Source organism: Odontesthes bonariensis, chromosome 13 (assembly GCF_027942865.1).
Source record: "Odontesthes bonariensis isolate fOdoBon6 chromosome 13, fOdoBon6.hap1, whole genome shotgun sequence".
Classification (NCBI taxonomy): domain Eukaryota; kingdom Metazoa; phylum Chordata; class Actinopteri; order Atheriniformes; family Atherinopsidae; genus Odontesthes; species Odontesthes bonariensis.
Window position 1 is genome coordinate 13,887,907 of NC_134518.1, and position 18,848 is coordinate 13,906,754.

The 18,848-nt window shown below is 45.0% G+C and overlaps 1 protein-coding gene across 2 annotated transcripts in view; it reads left to right on the top strand.

Annotated features, from left to right (window-relative positions):
• Positions 1 to 405: 405 nt before the first annotated feature.
• The window catches only part of LOC142397579 (transcription factor COE1), a 54,950-nt gene continuing 36,507 nt past the window's right edge, over positions 406 to 18,848 (top strand). For both annotated transcript variants that reach the window (XM_075481047.1, XM_075481048.1), the window contains exons 1-6: positions 406 to 796; positions 1,591 to 1,747; positions 2,878 to 2,941; positions 3,623 to 3,678; positions 5,029 to 5,102; positions 6,549 to 6,617. In XM_075481047.1, coding sequence (XP_075337162.1) covers positions 663 to 796; positions 1,591 to 1,747; positions 2,878 to 2,941; positions 3,623 to 3,678; positions 5,029 to 5,102; positions 6,549 to 6,617 — 554 coding nt within the window. In that variant the 5' untranslated portion in view covers positions 406 to 662. The remainder of the gene's footprint in view (positions 797 to 1,590; positions 1,748 to 2,877; positions 2,942 to 3,622; positions 3,679 to 5,028; positions 5,103 to 6,548; positions 6,618 to 18,848) is intronic.

The window sequence follows — 18,848 nt, forward strand, 5'->3', positions numbered from 1 at the left end:
TGGCATCCCAGAGATGGTCCAAAGTGATTCCTCAGGGAAGAAAAGGAGCGCAAATCATCCGAGCTGGAGCTGACGGGGAGCGGAGGACTGTCTCCTAATTGTGCGTAATCTTCCGTTTGATGCGTCTGAGCTGGGAGGAAGATTTTGTAAATAAAGAAACGGAGCGAAGGAGGGCGAAACGTTTTCCATCTTCTTGGCTTTTCTTCCAGCTGTGGACTGTTTGTTGCAGAAACCTGACATTTTGCCTGTGTTTTTTCAGCTGCACCTTGATCCGGGGGACTGTCGCCAACTCAGCGCAGCCTCTCATCCTGCGCTTCCCCTTTCATCGCTCTCGCGTCGTTCTTCATAGCCGCCGCTTCTTCTTCCGTCTTTTTCACACGGAGTCGTTGACATGAGGTGCAGCTAACCCTGGATGCTGACAGCTCCCCTTTTTCCCTCCGCATGTCGCATCTTTTGTTTACTTTGAGAGGCACGCGCGCTCTAAACACCAAGTGAAATAGACCACGCCACTTTGCTCCTGTCACAGCGCGATCAAACACACGCAGGAGGAGGGGAGGCAGGGGAGGGAGAAGGGAAAAAAAAGGAGGGAGCCAAGGAGAGGAGGAAAGAGACAGAAGCGAGAGAGTGTGAGAGAGATAGAGACTGTGTGAAGGTGCGTTTTGATGTTTGGCATCCACGAGAGCATCCAGAGGAGTGGGAGTAGTATGAAAGAGGAGCCCATGGTGGCCGGGATGAACGCGGTTCGGACATGGATGCAGGGTGCCGGAGTGCTGGACGCCAACACAGCCGCGCAGAGGTGAGCCCGAGGCGGCCTTGGCGCTGCGCAGACACCAGCGAGTCAGCGCGTTGTGATCCGCAGCGTTAAAGACGGAGCGCCCGATTCACTTGGGGCATTATGCGTCCCCAGAGGACTCAGCGGTGGGATAACCTCTGGTCCCGCTGGCATTTGAAGTTTGTAGCTCGACGTTCGGCTTGTTAAAAAGCACTAGAAGCGGTCTAAAGTGATTTCTCTGATTTGAGCTAACCGATTTGTACGCAGCGCTAAAATGTAGGCTTCGAGTAAGTTTGGCTTGAAAAGTAAGCTTTGAGTTTAAGCTTGGACTTTTCAGCTCACGGTGGCTTTTGGCTGCTGTAAAGCAGAACGGATTCCATTTCAAAGTTTGCATGCATTGGCATTTTTTTTCAATGCGGGATTTTCTTGCAAAATAAAACAAAATTGTGTAGTTTTAATCAAGTTGGACAAGTTTCAATTATAAATACGATTAGGAACAACAGGCCTATCGTTACAAGAACAGCTTTCCTGTCGATAATATAGCTGTGGCGTCAATATGTATATTTAATATTTTTTGTAATATTTGAACTCATTTGTTTTGTTTAATTTTAATGAACTGAAATGTAAAGAGCATCTGCGCGGTCCTTGTGAATAAATTGCATTTAGTCATGAATGCCAGCGTGGACGCAGACTCGGGCAACAGTGACATTAGCGTCGAGTTTAAACACACATCTCTCTAATTTGTTGCTCTCACGTTGGATGAAGTGATTCTAATTGCCGTCGTTGTGGCTGCTGCTGGTTTGTGCTTGTGTCCGCAGCGGAGTGGGTCTCGCGCGGGCACACTTCGAGAAGCAGCCGCCCTCCAACCTCCGCAAGTCCAACTTCTTCCACTTCGTCCTGGCTTTATACGACAGACAGGGTCAGCCGGTGGAAATAGAGAGGACCACCTTCATTGACTTTGTGGAGAAAGAAAAGGTGGGTTCAGAAATATCACCAAAAAATGATATGAAGGTGCAGCCTGCGTTGAGCCTTTAGAATAAAATCTACTAAATGAGCCCTTGATGTGTGCGTTGCAGCGGAGCATCGACTGATGCCTGACACAACATACGGACTTGTTAAGTCAAAGTGATAAATTACCAGACGTGCGTTAACGGTGCAGGCAGACGCACACAGCGGGGATCATTGGTCCTGAGAGCTTCCCTGATGTGATTTTTCTAGATGTGGTTTCCTCAAAGGCTCGCAGACTTTTGATTATTTCCATGGGGTAATTTGCTTTTTCTTTGTAAATTACAAAATCCCTCGTAATGATTTTTGGATTAATTTACCATGAGTGTTAACTTCTGAGCTCAGTTTCCGCCCCTGATATTGGCTTATATTTATTGTGGCAGTTCATCCCAGCGTGGAGCCTGCAGCTGGTGTCAGTCAACATATTCTATTTCTCCAAACAAAAAGCAACGTCAGTCTTTGGTTCGTCGATATGATATAATATTGATATGTTTGCAAGTGACGTTAGAAGTGAGTGTTTGCCTTGTAAATATTCGTTTGGACTCATTAACGTTTGCTATCGGCTTGTTTATTATGTATTATGTTCTTTTGCTATTGCCCAATAATAACTCATCATACTGTTGCGCTGTGATTTATTGGAAAGCAGCAATAATTGGATTGCTTTTTAAATTAATTTCTCATAGATTGGTCAAATGTGCACAGTGACATTTACAAAAGCTGTAAAAAAACAACTACGGCGTAAAATATGTGTTTTGGTGTCTTTCTTTTTTTTGTCGCAAAATACAAATAAGTGAAAGAGTTGATTTCACTCTTTATATTTTCTCAGATGACAAAATGAGAAATAACAGTATCTGTCTGCGACTCTTGCAGTAACAAACAAATTGTTTTTCTTTCTTTTTCTTTTTATTGTTTTTCTTCTTTTTTTTAACCTGTGTGCTTTTGTCAGAAGAAACCCAAGTGAAGTGATTTGATTTAGATCACAGTTTGAGACGTTACGCGTTTTGTCATCTAAAAATGCCAAGTTGTTCACCCGCAATAAAGGTCCCAGGAGGAGATGGTTTGCTTGCTCTGACCGGGTCTGTTTGGTTTAATTTTCATAGGAAACGACGGGGGAAAAGACCAACAATGGGATCCATTATAGACTCCAGCTCCTCTACAGTAACGGTGAGTTTGGCTTCCATCATTTTTATGGAGCAATAACAAAAGCAGCAAGAGAATGATACGCCAAACCAAAGTGAGGAAACTCCGGAAAGAAATGTTTCGGAAGGTCAGGGCGTTGATCCTTATTTTAGAAGCTTGTATTTTTTATTGAAAGGTCAGATTTTTATTTATTTCATTTTTTTTTCTTTTCTTTTTTTTGTGTGTGTAAAATGTTTTGCATAGATTTATTTGTACTTTGAGGATATAAAAAAGTTTGAAAAACACGTTCTTCCAATTTGTTGTCTTCTTCGGAAGACTTTGGGAGCAGCTGTGAACAACAAGCAGCAAAATAAAATGACGTTTTTTATTTGGTGTGTATGCCTACTGAAAATGTATTCAAACATTGATTATTATATTTTTCTTTAAAAATGTGCTTCCTCCGTCTTGTGTGCTCATTTTGCTCTGAGTTTTGAGTCAATAACAACTTTAAAGATATTAAATAGAATTTTAAGCTCCAGCCAAACTGAGAGCAAGCCTCTAATACTGAAAGTTATTAATGAGAGTTTGGACTCATAGTTTTCATGAAGTGCCTCACTGGGGAAATCAGACTGAATATATCATGTGCTCTAAAAGATCCCCAAGTGGGTCGAGCTTTCCCTCAGATGTAATTCGAAACTACATTTTAACGGCTTTCTCTGTCTGCAGGGATCCGGACAGAGCAGGACTTGTATGTTCGGCTCATTGACTCCATGACTAAACAGGTAAGAGTTCCTTGCATTAAACTCGTATATATATATATATATATATATATATATATATATATATATATATATATATATATATATATATATATTTTTTTTTAGAAAGTTTTTTTCTTGAGAAAAAACTTTGAAAATAGAACCAGGCACCAAGCTCCGTGGTTCTGTTGGTTTGAATGTTACCCCAGCGTCGCACTGCCGCCATCCTCCTCCTTCTTCCTCTTCCCCCTCCATCCCCCACTCCGGCCCTGTGTCTGAGACTCTCAACTTCAGCACAGCCCAGCCGGCTTGATAAATGACCTGTCTTACCTGTGGAATACATTTACAGAGGCCCAGAAAAGTAGAGGACATGTGTCCTCATATTCTACCTCTGCACAGCAGCCAGTAAGTGGGGATGGTGTCTGTGTATGTGTGTGTGTTTTTTTTTTTTTTTGTTTGTTTTCTTTTTTTATGGGAGGCAGTGTGTGCGTGCGTGTGTGTGTGTGTTTTCGAGAAAAGTGTGCAAATTGTGTGTGAAAATCTGGATGAGGTGTAGCAGCGATTGTGTGTTAGTGTTTGAGAAAGACAGTGATGCATGCCAGCTCACTCTTTGAGGACCTTGACCCTCATTTCCTCAATGTGAAACAGAACAAACTATCCCAGAGTGTGTTATGGCCAATTCAATCACACAAAGAAATACAGAGCAGCACATGTTAGCTGGCGCACACTGAGGGAATTCTTCATGCGGATGAATGAGACAACAGAGAAAGTAAGCCCTCTAAACAATGTTTTGATATCAGGTCTTTTATTTTGCCAATTCTGCCTCTAGTGCCATTAGACTCGAAGAGAGTTTGCCTCAGAATGAAAAGAGTAGGAGGAGATGTTGTTTGTGTCGGGGCGTGTGTGTGTGTGTGTTTGCATGTTTATCAGCGTGTGTGTGTGCAGGGTGATCAAGCCCCAGAGAGCATGTTGAGTGGGGTTGGAGGGGTAACCAGACTACGTTTTTGGACGCCTTGCTGTATGGACCAGATGGTGCACTATACTCCAGTCTGGCAGTCCAACTGCTCACTGTACACCGCATATAAACATACGTGCATGCACAAACACATATGCATATGCAGCAGCACACACAAGCACTCACTCACACAAACAATTTTCCTCTCTTACTGTCTCTGTCAGAACAGAGCGTTCCTGTTCAGGAGGACTGGATTCCCACGATACACACATTTGCCAGATAGACAAACACTTCTCACAGATGAAAGATACATGTTTTTTTTTTCTGGCCTTGCTTCCTGGTTGACTTTTCTTGTCTCTTAGCACAGCACACAGAGAAAAATAAATGAGAATAACTTCGTGCTTTTCTCCTTTCTTTAGGCAATTGTTTACGAGGGCCAGGACAAAAATCCAGAGATGTGTCGGGTCCTGTTAACCCACGAGATCATGTGCAGGTGAGACAAACCACACTGAGCAACAGATCAGATTTATCTTTTTCTCACCTTGGAGGTGTCTTTGCTGGTATAAAGAAGGGCAAAGACACAAGAGCTCTGCTAAATTACAATAGAAATCTTTTCATTTTCCTCAAAGTGGGTTGGGGAGATGGGCCCTGGCCTATTTCTGTTGTGTGTGTATCTCTGTGCATATGCGTGTGTGTGCATCCCTCTCATGTTCTGCTAATTAGGACAAGGAAAAGCTCATTACTCAAACCCATCCTCCTCAGTCTGTGTAATACATGCAGTTTGCTGTGTCCTGACAGTGAGCTATATGCAAGGGAGGGGGCAGACTCAGATTTCATGTAAAATGTAGACACACACATACACACACACACACACACACACACACACACACACACACACACACACACATACACTCAGTCAAAAGTAGAAAGCTGGAGAAACTCTCACAAGCCATCGTGTGGATTTGCAATCAATAAAAGCATCACACGGCTTGTGATTGTCTCCCGCAAAGCAGCCAACTAGAAATACACGGAGAGTTGCATGTAGAAAAATGGCTTGTGGCAAAGTGTAGCCACTTCCTGGTTATCACACAAGGCAATTTAGACCACTTGTTTTCATAGGCTGCAGGAAACGGTCAAGATCAGAAATCTGATCTGGCTCTCCAAGCCTCCTGTCCTGAGAGACTGGAGAAAGTAGGGGGAGGGTCACTCTCGCTGTTGTCTTTCTCCATCACCTCCCGCTTGCGTACAGTAGCTGCACACATGAAGGCAGACACAGGTGCTCGCAGACATGCAGACACAGAGGAAAAGGTAGACGCGGTGATACTTTTTTGGGGCAGGAGAGGAGGGGGTGGATGGCTCACAGCACACTGTTAGACAGTGCTGCAGTCAAATGATTGGGAGAGGACTCGTCACATCAGTATGCAACCCCCTTCTACCCAGCATGCACTACTCCCCAGGTCCAGTGGGACCACTCTGTGACCCACTTCTGAGAGAGAAAGAGCGCAAGAGAGAGGCGGGATAGAGGGAGGGGACGAGCGCTGAGGAAAAACAGAGAACATAAGATGTCTGGTTGTGTGATGTCTGACAGAAATGGAGCTAACCTGAGCCCTGGAGGCTAATTCAAGTTTGTATCCATCCCCATCCGAGCTCACTGCTTGTGCTCCCCTCCTCTAAAGTTTGCCTAAAATCGTTCTGCGGATCTGGTGCGAGAGCCACGATCTTACCTTGCCAAGCTAAACAGAAATCCAAGTCATGTCTCTTCTTGAACTCCACAAAAGTCTCACGCCCTTTTACACCCCATTTTCTCTTTCCTGTACGCTCATCTAACTTCCTCTCCCTTTCTGAGCTCTGTCTTATCTTGCTGTCTCCGTTGTTCACATCTTGGTGACTTAACTCCCCTTTGTCTGTGCCTCCCCCTCATGTTGTCACCCCCCCGCAGTCGATGCTGTGATAAGAAGAGCTGCGGCAACAGGAACGAGACCCCATCAGACCCTGTCATCATCGACAGGTAAGCAAACCTCACCCTTTGAACTCGGCAGACATGGTGCTGCGCTGTCACTGCAAACACAAAACACGGCACGCATGACTGTATGTGTGGGAACAAGAGTCCCGTGGCAAATACGCAGGCAGCAAATGTTGCAGAAAGATTTCAAAATCAGGACGAAAATCTCACAGAATTTACATCGGAAGTTGGCAGATGAAAGCCATGTTGGACTTTGATTTGACTGCAGAAGCCTAACCTGCAGTCCTCATAAAGGAGGCCACAGGTTGTTTTGCAGCGACCATAATGTTCTGTGTGAGCGAACATGTGTGAAACTGCAGTAAATCATATTCCAGTGCAATGAGTGTGAAGTGGAGAAGCAATTCCAGAGCAACGCCTTCAAGTGTGGTCAAACAGTGTTTGTGCGGTTGTGCTGATGACTTAACTGATGAGCAGTGTGGACTACAACTGGAGTCTGGAGTGTACGCTCATGTGTGTTCCTGTGAATAAATCTTCCTCTTGGACCGGTGTATGCTGAAGGTTGTTATAGCTGCCTTTTGCACACATACACACACTTTTTTTCCTTGAGTATGCCTTTCTCCTGCTGTCATAAACAACCTCTGAGCGGTGCAGGGGCTTGCGTGATTTAAAGCCAGTCGGGAGAAAAGAAAGCCCCATAGATTTACTGTCCGGCCTCTGCTGTATGCATGTGTATGGCACACGCGTGGACATGTAGTCTGAGGGAAAGTGTTTGTTTGCACTTCAAGCATGCAGATTTAAAGCCGGTCCGAACAGGACTGAAGGAGAGTGCTGAAGTTCGTCTCCTGTATTCCCGTCCGTGTTTTCTGCTCTATAACATGTCCTGCATTATGAGGTAAAATGAAGTACAACGTTGGCTATTCTGTGTCTGATTTGAATTTGTCACATTTGAGTGTATTTGGGAGTGTTAATGAGGCAGTGACCTGTGCTATCTGATGAGCGCAGCTGTCTCGTTCTCATTGCTGCTCTGTCAAAAGCTACTCTTTACCTGCATATGTGTGCGTGAGTGTGCGCAAGTTTGTGAGAGCGTGCGTCACCCTCGTTCCGCTCCAGTGAAGCGGAAGGCCTCACCTCAGCGCTCCCTGAGACAGCTGCACCCCACCACGTGGCCTCAGACAACAGGCCTGCCCATCACTCCCTGCCACATTTCTGATTTCTGTTTTCCTGTGTGCATACTTGTTGAATTTCTCATCTGTGCACTTTTTTTGCTCTGCCTTTCAGGGCTCACAAACTTTCTCTTCACTGTTTTAGTGACATGGTGGAGCAGGCCAATCTCCCGCTAACAGCTTTCCCACACCGAGCATGTGTTGTGGTTGCTCACTGGCGTTATTCCCCCGACACCCAATGGCTCAGGTGTGAGGGCAGCATTAACGAACAACAAATTAGAACAGGGGGGAGGGAAAACAACAGCAATATCTCGGTTTTCCTCTCCAGCGAGCACTCTTTCTGGACAGGAAAATAGGTCAGGTGAGAGCAGAGCTGTTGGGGAGGGGTTGCTAGCTAGTTTTAAAGGAGGGACTGCAGGGGAATAAGGGGGAGGATGGCTTATATGTTTGCTCATTTAGCACCAATATATTCCTGGCAATTGTAATAATCAGGGATTCATAAACAAACAAACAACTGTGAGGCTGAAACTGACTCAATTACTATGAGGTCCCCTCCTTCAAATTCATAAAGAAATACCATCAGCAGCCCCTCTCCACCCTTGAAGTTATTTAGTTCGTTAAATAAGGGCTCGTTAGCCCTCTGCTGTTTCGCAGAGATGATTAGATTTTACAGCCCTAATTAGCTGGGCTAGCTCTAACTCTTCTGGAAGAGTAATGGGTCTGATTGCCTAATTAGCTCTCTCTCGTTAAGATTGGAGAAACAGGCCACTGCAGCAAAACCGTAGGAATGAGGAAAAATAAAGTCAGCTAATGAGAAACTTATTTGATTGTTAGGAGAACAAATCTGGTATAGTGTGGATCGGCTGCGCTCTGGGTACTGTACAAGCTCACCGGGAGAATCTCTCTCAACCCTCTCTTTATTTCATTTCCCGTTGAAAAGAGAATTTTGTTTGGGCTTTAAGCGTTTATACTGAGCCATGTGATTCAGAATTCAGTTATAAAGCGAATTTGTTTAAGCTGTGCTGGGGAAAAAAGATGAGAAACAGTCAATCTCTCGGTTCAGCTCTATGATGACTTCATCAGCACTCAGTTTTAGAAGTTCTCTTGTCCTTTGTGGCTGTCTTCCTGCCGTCAGATCATTCAGGACTGAAGTCGAGGACAAATCATGCCATATTTTATGACTCTAACCTTAGAGGTGGCAAGTTCTTGGAAATTCAGATGCACCTTGGCATGACATGCCATGTCTGTGCTTGACACTGGGCAGGGAAAGGCAGCTGAAAGGTGAGATGCTCCTGTGCGTCTCCTCCCCAGGGATACACGTGTGGTCCACTTTAGCATCTCACAGGGGCAGGATAATACGAGGCGAGTCCTTAACCCCTCAACCTCCGTTTCCACTTCTCTCAATCACTGCTGGTTAGCGTGGGGTTAATCATATGCAGCCGCTGCATACGATCAGTCCATCATGTGCTTGGATGGGCCTCAAATCACAAACACATTTCCCTCCCACCCGTGCATAACTTCGCTGTATCTCTGCATTGCATAGGTTAAATTTGTCTTCCCTTAAAACAATTTTCAATGCTAATGTACTTTGTATCTCCATATAATGTTGAGCATTATCTTTATTGAACTTTTTACTGAACCAGAAAATGTCACATGGAGACTAAAAGTCTCATTTAAAGTAGCATTTAGTTCAAGATAGGCAGCAGCACAGCTTAACAGGTTATACACTTAGATCAGTTAAGATCCGATTTTATTGGTCATGCATACATGCATACACACAAAATTTGTCCGCCGCTTTTAAGTTGAAGCTTAAGAGTGCATTGCAAAATCATTAAATCACAAGGTATTTGTCACAATGGAATCAGATTTTCATAATTTAAGCAGTTTTGTGAGTAATATCAAGCAGAGGAAGTGGTAAACTGTACAATTAAGTGTCTGTTATCCCAGGTATGAACATAATGTGGGAACAGAGAGCAGCAATATGTCCTCAGAGCAAAGACAATTACTTCCTGTACTTTTGGGAAGGATATAGATCTGATGATAGGAAGAAAGCAGACCATGAGTTGCCTTAGAGAGTCTGTCAGCTGCTGACAGACCATCCACTTCAAGAAAATCGTGAAATAATGTTGAGCAAGAGATTTGAAATTAGTAATATTCCTCGTTGCTTTGTGTTAGACTGTTTCTACTTCTTCTAAAGATTATAAGGATGCATCAAAGACATAGAAATTGCAGAAATAACCCTCTTTTTAGTCTCCAAAGATAGACATAATGGGATTATAAAATACAAAATCCCTTCCAAATCTGTCAGACCTGTTTCCTTTGGGAAGCTGCCCTCCCAGCACCATGTGTCCTCTCCAGCCTCCCACCACCTGTGTCCCGTGGCTCTTTCCTGCTCATCCAGCTCCCACAGGCCTGCTGTGGGGTGTCCCCCAGGCAGAGAGAGGTTCTCTGGAGGGGCGGGGTGGTAGAAACACTCTGTGACCAGAGATAAGGATCCACTGTTTAGCCCTGCAGGGTCCATGATCCCCCTCATCCACTTAGGAGGGGTGAAGGGGAGTCAACTTTACATGCAGACAATGTTATTTCAGGTCTATTGCTGTTTTTGAGCGTATGCTTGTATGTGTTTAGAATTGCACACACTTCTGTGGCCCGCTGTTGATGTCGCCCATTTCCTTGCATGCGTGTCTGCGCTTGTGTGTCCGAATCGGTGTTGGTTATTTCCCCAGGAGCGAGTGTGTGTGTTGATAGAGGCCATTTCCTGACGAGTGTGTATGAGTGTCTTGAGTGAAGAATGTCGGGCAGGAAGTGCTCCTCCCGGGGAGGATGATGTCATGGCGGACGGTTTCCTGTTCTCTGAGCCTATGGAACAGACTGCCTCCCAACTTCACCGTGGGTAGTTTGCACTTGTGGACCAAGTTTTTGTTCACCTTTCGGCGGCCTCAGGTCAGCACCTGATACATCTAGGAGCAGGCTTAACTGAGGCTAGCACCGTATTGAAGACAACATTTTCCAGTTTAATGTTTTTCCTGTTTGTTACGGTATCTCTCTTGCGGGGAACCCCTTATTGTTTTGGTTGTTATGTTTGGATGCACTTCCTGGGGTGAGAGGTCATGTGTTGCCTTGGCTGGGCTAACGTGCACTAGTGAATAATGTATGTCATTGACTTTATGTCAGCCCTGCCAGCCCCCCAAGCAGAGCCCACCCATGTTTAATTCATCCATCTCATCTGTGTGTGTGTGTGTGTGTGTGTGTGTGTGTGTGTGTGTTTGCAAATATGTGTATGCGTGTGTCATTTAGAGGCCCAGTCTGCACCTGTCCAGCCATTAGACCCCTCCTCATTTGCATTTGATGCTAATGTGGTTTACTGGCAGTGCCTTCCGTCCCTTTAGTTTAGTTTCATTTATGACTGTGATAGTGGGAAGGTGAGAGCACACTTACTATGCAGCTATCTTACATTCTTCCAACTGTATACGCCGACACTTGAATGTCAAGGTCTTCATTAGTTGCCTTTTCCCTCCACGGCTTGGGTGTGTTTAATTTAATGCTTTTCAAGAAGTTATTCCCCCTCTGTTCCACATTTATGACACGCTTGGTCTTCTGTTGTGTCTGACCACCTATCAGTAGCCTGGCATTTCCCTCCAAGACAAAGAGATGCTAGAAACGATGTCATGATACCCTGAGGGATGACACCACTTTCCGTGGTGGATTAGAGTACCTGCTCAGCTCCTATCTTTTTTTCAACTTGTATGATATTTCTTTATCTTGATTTGGTGTTTTTCCTCAAAGGCTATAAAAGGGGAGTGTATATTGTACTCTCAGGACCCCCCTCCCACCCCACTCCTCTTAAGATGTATTTGTTGTTGTTGATGTGCTGTTTCTTTTTGTGCAGTCTTAAAGGTGGGGGGGGGGGGGGCAGCTGCATTAGATGTTATGAGAGGCTTTGAAAAGCATTGGCCCTGAGCGGGTTGTGGTGTTTGTGCAGGGCTCAGGGGCAAAGAGGCAGAGTTGCTGGCTCATCGATATGCAGGCAGAACTCCCCTCCCTCAGGTGCTTGCTGCCTCACAAATCTGCTTTACTACATGTAGGGGCACACACACACACACACACACACACATAGACAGATGCAGCTCTCACCCTCAGATAAACTCCTACACAACTCACAAATGCATATGCAGACACATGCATGCCAAGTTTTAAGAATCCACAGGCGTGCAAAAATATATGTATTCACACACACATACATGCATACACGCATAGATGCACAATGACCTGCAGCTTTCTGCATCTGTTTGATTGTGTTCTTATTTTTTCTCTTCGGTGGTTCTCTCACCCAAAACCATCCACCACCCCCCTCCAGTGTGAGAGGAAAGCGCGTCCCCAGGGGACTAACGGCTGCGCTGATTGACAGCAGGGAGTTTGGAGGTCGTGGAGCCTCTGAAACAGAGCTGCCTAGTTCTCACTCATATGGACCTTCAGCCCTCTCACCTCAGGCAACTAGTTTGCTCTCATTTGTGACCACCCCATAGAAAAAAAAAAAATTAAATGGGCAAACCTGGGTTTTGTTTGGGTTTGTCAATATGATAAATGAAAGTAACAGAAGCTATCTTTGTAGTGGAGGAAGGAACACATTGGAAATAATTTTTTTTTCTTCTTTTTTTTTATTTATTAATGTTTAACTTTTGTTTCCCCAATAAACTAAGCAGAGCTGCTTCATACTTTATAGGTAGTTAAGTTAATGTATTCCAGCTGAATGTAGGTAACAGCCAGTTTATTAGGGCATATAAAACATAATTTACAAATGCAATAACAGCAAAAAGTTCTCAGTTTCATGACATTAAGAGTTTTCTTTATTGGATGCAGCAACTGTAAATAGCTTGTTGTAGCTGTATTTTCTCTGCAAACTGCTTTGTCATTACTGCTTGACATTCACCGCTTGACCTGGCCGCTCTCCTTGGTTGTTCCCTCTGCCTTTGTGTTAGTGTTTGTTCCCTCACAGAATTAAGGGGTTAGGCTGGCCAGAGCTGACCCAAATGAGTAGCGTCCTACTTCGCTGAGAGCTATTTAAGACATTTTTTGGTGTTGGAAATTACAGGCTGGAGAGATAGAGATAGAACGGGAGTTAAATAGAATGAAGATATATTTACCATATGAAAGGTCTCATGTGTGAGCGTGTGTGGTACTGCAAGTGAGGAAAGAGTAACGTTTTCCAGGATTTAGTCCGTGACTTGCCCTAGAAGATGCGCTCAATTTGCTTTTCAAATGAGGCGTGAAGAGCACGAGTGTGCACCGCTTGGTGTGATGCTATATGTTCGGACGTGCATGGCTATGTGTGTGTATGTGTGTGGCAGGAGGGAAGCTTTGTTGTCTTCATGCTCTGATGTGTGTGGACAGTCTAGCACACGGCCCACTAAGTGCTCCCTCCCTTACAGCCAATGTGTTACATGGCTGCCTGTGTTGCTCTCTTAATTGAATAGACACACCAGCCCCTCTCAGTAAAGGATACTCCGGCCTCCTCTCATAGCAGGCTGAGCCGGTGTGTCATCGAGACATACAGCCTCAAGCCGCCCTGATCTCAGCCCTCTCCAATGATTCATTGTTTACTGATTATTTCTGCTAAGCGAGAGCACAGACAGCATGCTTAATGCCAGCTTCATACCACCACCACCCCGCCCCCACCCAGTCTGGTGTCTCACTTCCTACCAACCAGTTTCCAGTCTAGCCCCTGTGATGTTTTACCTCAGCACTTGTAGCCCAGGATGTAAGTCCAGGTGTCCAGGATGAGTGCTTGTGACCCGCTGTGCCTGTGCAAGACGTATGCTCTGTTGATTGTTCTCCATCAATCTGTCCAGGAAGAATGGATCGCTGGCCAGGCTCTGTGAGCGGCGCTCTCAGTTTCACATGTCACAATAGAAGGAAAACCTGAATAACATGGGGGAGATAGGGAGGGAGAGATGTGCTGTGTAATTCTGGTGCCCAGATTCTGCAACGCACTTATGGTCTTCTGATTAGAGACCTTCTTTTTCCAAGAGAATTTTTTTCATTGTCTTTGAAAACATGAATAGAAAAAACACCTATAGGCTGTTTTGTAACCATCTTTTTCTCCAAGTTCAACCTATTCATTTCTGCTTTTATATATGAGTTTAGCGACATTGAGCTTGAGTATTTTGAGCTGTGCTGTTATGAGACAAAAGCAAATCTTCAAGGGAGTGCCGCTGCCATAATTAAATGCAAAGCAGGAACGTCAGCATTCAGACAGTTATGGTCAACAGCATTGTTTCATCAAAGGGATGATACATTCTTACACTCCTAATATATTCTTTTAGCTTTGCATTAATCATCAACAAATGAGACCCAAGCACATGTCACTGTTCCACTTCAAAAAGCAGAGCTGAATTTAAAGGCCTTTGTTTGTGTTTATGTAACTCAAGAGGGGAGACAAAGTAAGGCGTAGGCAATCGACTGAGACACTTTGTTGTTTTACACCGCCTCACCCCCTTTATGTGTGTGTGCTGCTAACATTGTTGGTTTGTTTACCGAGTGGCTTGACCTCGCTCAGAGGAATGTTCACTCGTTTCCTTTACTTCTGAGTCTCCTGTGTTTGTCTCTCTCTGATTTTTTTCCCCCACATCCATGTGTCTCGCGTCTTCTTCTCCTTTTCTCTATCGGCCCCTCTGTCTCTGTGTCTTTCCCTTTGGTCCTCCCACTCGAAACTCCAGATTTAACTCTGTAGGTTCTTTTGGTTAATCACGCTTGGAATCTTCCCCGCGTTTCAACACTCCTCCTCGGCGACGTGCTCTTCCATGATCTGCAGCGAAGAGTCTCGCTAATTATCCCAGTTATTGGCTTCGCGAGCAAGGGAGCTGTGATTTACATGTGGTGACATTCAGTTCAAACACACAGACCTTTGCAACCTTTTCTGTAAAACAATTAACAGTGCTGCTTTCTCCTCTGCCTCTCTCCCTGCACCTTCTTTTTTCTCCCGCTGCACCTCTCCCTCTTCCTCTGGCTATTGTCTTCACACAAACAGGGAAGATTTACAGCCAAAAGAATGAAGGGTGTGTGAAGTGTGAGAGGCAAAATTGTTCTGTAGCAAAGGATTACTTGTTTGTTAGTTATTCTTTTTCGTTTGAGGCGTAGAGTAGTAGTGGATAAGGTTTTTAAACTGTGTCAAATTTGTACAAAAAAGAACTCAGTTTATACATCTCCTCTGTGTTGACCTCAGTACGCACACACCTATGAATAGACATATAGCCCGCAGAGGCACGTTCAAACACAAAGACAAACTTACAAGCGTGCCGTTAATGAAGCGCATCTCTCTTCTGTCATGACGCCCATGTTAGCACGACAAGATGTTTACTCACACAATCACGGCAGGGCCTCTGATGTGGGCCGGGATGAAAGAAAGATGAGAGGAGAGGAAAAAGAGGAGGCAGAGACATGCTACTGAGCGTTTGCTATGGACTTCGTTTCCCTGCTTGACAGGAGGATAGTTGTAACAGTACCCCACTGAGAGCCGAAAGCAAGCTAGAGACAGGCAGATATGCAAGACAGAGGGAGATGTACCTGGAAAAATGCATCTTGAAAAGGAAAGATGTTTTGTTTTTTTTTCTCCATGAAGGACTTCTCTGAACTCAACTACATTCTTGAATCCGGAGGAAAACAATTAGATCCGCCCGCTTCCCCTTGTCCCGCAGTGTAGATTACAAATGAGCAAACCTGGCATTTATCACATTACAACAAACATTTATTAAAGCCGGTTCCCCTCTAAAGCTGCAGAGATAACAGTGGGTAATTGCAGAGACTGGCTCTATTAGTTAAGTATGCCTAATGTCACTGCCTCAGAGCATTAATGGACGCTGTAGTATTATGTTCCTGCGCTCATTACCACCCCAGTCCCCTTCAAACACACACACACACATACACACACAAAATCTCACACACACACACATTCACGCACCCACCTCCCCCTCCATTGACCCTGCAGCAGGAGTCTGTGCCACTCTAATGAGAAATGGAAAACACTACTCCGCAAGCTCCAAGACACACACACACTCGCACACCGGCACGCACACTCAATGGGAGACATTACAAAGGGACAGTGGGGTACAGCACTATAATCACACACGCCCAGGGAAACAATTGTGCTGTTATCAGAGTGATCACATTATAAAAGTTTAATAAACACCAAACGGCCTAATGGTGAATTAGCCTGCATCTGCCCCGCGTTGTGCCAGGCTATAATTAGTGATTTAACAGAGACAAACAAATGTTTTTAGCCAGGGCTTTTCACAGTCAACAGATTTTTATTCAGAGATAATTTATCCAGTTTGTCCAGAATTAAAGAGATACGGAGGATCTTTTATTTGCGGATCTTGACACCAAAAGTCACCAAACACTAAAACTCTGAGAGGAGAGTTTGGCTCAAGCTCCTGTCTGCTTTTCTAAGTGGCACTTGAGATGTGTATGGAGAGAGGCGGATGAGTGCTTGAGATTGTTGAGAATGAGGAGAGAGAATATGAAGGGGGATGAAGGGGGTGGGAAGAGGGAAGAGGAGAAGCAGGATGAGTTGGTGGTGAATGACGTGGAAGGAGGCAAGAGGAGGGGGGGAATAACTCTTTTCCCTTCTCTCTTGGGCAATAGAACACAGTAGTGCGTCTTTCCAGAGGAGTGCGGGTATTTGCATGGATGCATGTGGACAACTGCGTGAAATCAATGACAGTTTATTATTTACAATCACAAAGGTCTATCACTTTGTATAAGGCCTCCATCCTCATTCATCAATATTACATCAGGACTCTTCTCAGTGTGAGGTGGCAGGAGGGTGAGAGAACGGCTGTAGAGAGACGATGTGGCTTCGCTCCAAATTGTGTGTGTTTGTGTGTGTGTGCATTTGTGCGTATGTAGGTGAGGGAGTGTTGGCCGAGGGGAAGGAAGAGGGCATCTGCTGAGGTTGTAGAAAACATTGCTTCCAGCATACACAAATGTGCAAACGCATACGCCACATTGCCCGTGTGTGTATGTGTGTCGACTGGTATTGTGTGTCCGTGTGTGTGCGAGGGTGTGTGCTCGCCAGCTGAGTGACAGCTTAGTATTGATCTGTGGGAGGCCCCAGTGTCATTAGACCCAGTATGGACCAGCAGGCACATGTGGAGGTCAGGGCATGGAGTTTGTATATGGGTGTGTGCGTGTGTGTGTGTGTGCGTGTGTGTGAGTGTGCAGGACTGGGGGACCAAGTGTTCAGTAGTGACAGGCTCAAGCTTCTGAAGGAAAATCAATGGTGTCATAAGAGGAAGGTTTCCTCCAGCCTCCTTCTCCTTCTTTCTTCCCTCCTCCTCTTCCCCCTCTTCTCATCTTTGCCCTGCTTCTCTTCTTTTTTTCATTCTCCTCATCTGAGAGGTCATCCACAGAACCTTCATTTAAACATTTTAACACCCCCTTCTTTCTTCTTTTTACGCACTTGTATACACCCACACACACACACACGTACGCTCGCACATGCGGCCCTCCTGGGTCAGGATGGGGGTTGTGTGATGTGTGATGTGCGGATCAATGTGAGGGGTTATCCTGGCAAAAACGGAGCCATTAGTGACAGAACTGATCCTGGATCAGCTCTCATTAACTAAAAGGGCAAGGGGACAGTTTGTCCAGATGAAAGAAATGACCCGAAACCAGGGCCAATTAACTGGGAGGGCAAAGACTAGTTGCATCAATGGTGTGCATGTTTTGTTCAACAGAAGTTTGTTTCGAAAAGAAACTAATAAGACTTTGTTTTATTTTGAATCATCGCTGTCCTTCAGTTATTTATCGTTAAGGATGAGCACACACACACAGATGCAGACACACACACACAGGGCAAGCATCCACCTGTTCTTCTCTCCCCTCTTTCGCCTGAGGGGACTGGGATGGTAGATAACAGTTTGAGTGGGCCTGCTGCAAAACACTAATCAGACCTAACACTGCCTAATTAGCACAGAGTCCACTGATTGGCTTACAGCAATAATTAACACAGGTGAGAATAATTAGCTCCCCATAGACCTGTTTGTGCGTGTGTGAGCGTATGTATGTGTGTGAAGGATGTTATTATGCAGTCTTGGTCCCCAGTGAGACTGAGGAGGCAGAGAGAAGAATCAAACTCATTACTGAAACCAGGCCAACCTGTGTTAGGTGCTCTGCTTTCCCACACCCAGAGAATTAGCCACTGTGAGATCTACCACCATTTCTTAACCTTCTCTCTTTCTATCTGCATGTGTGTGTGTTTAAACCCTCTGTTTTATTCCTCTCTCTCACTCCATCCCATCCCGTACTAAGCCCCCCTCCTAGTGACTAAAGGTTTGGTTTGTAGTTGTAGTTTGAGGAACTTCACCGCCATGTGAACCCAGGAAGTTGAGATGATTCGCAGGATCAGAGTATCTCTCTATCAAACCCCGTCTCTGTGGTGGTCTGCTTCTCGCTTTTATCTCTCACCTAGCTTAATATCAATTCTTTATAAAAAAAAGCTTCTCTCTGCACCATAACAAGGTATGCTGCACACTTGATAAACTGCTACTTGCTGCCTGGCTTCATAGAATGTAGTCAAATGTGCCAAACCAGTGCTGCATGTTGCCTGACCAAGAATGAGAGACAAAGAAAAAAAAATCAAAAAGGAGACATTGTTTTGTTAAAAGACCGCCCACGTTAATCATTCTGTAAGCAGCACGGTGTCCTCCGTCTCACTTTCCCTGGTTATTTTTACCAAAGTGCTGCTTCTTTGATCAAGACAACATCAGAGAGAGGAAGACGGGCACGCAGACATTGAGGGTGGGGGCGTGGGGGGTTAATATTGGAACACAATTGACGGCTTGTCACTTTTTGCTCCAAGGCACCAGCTTTGCAAAGTAGTTAGTTAGGTGCCAGAGATGCAGATAGAGTGGGGAGCGCACACATACCTCCGGAGCTTTTTTGGTGTTAAATAAATAACAAGCAACCATGTAAAATGGTGTTTTCCTGGAGTGTGTGGCTGCTCCTGGATGTATTTTTCATGTCACGGCATTTTAAAGTGGTTTAGGAGTGCAGGATGCACTGATTATGAATTTAACCCCCCTATCTCTCCGCAAACACACACAAACAAGCCGCT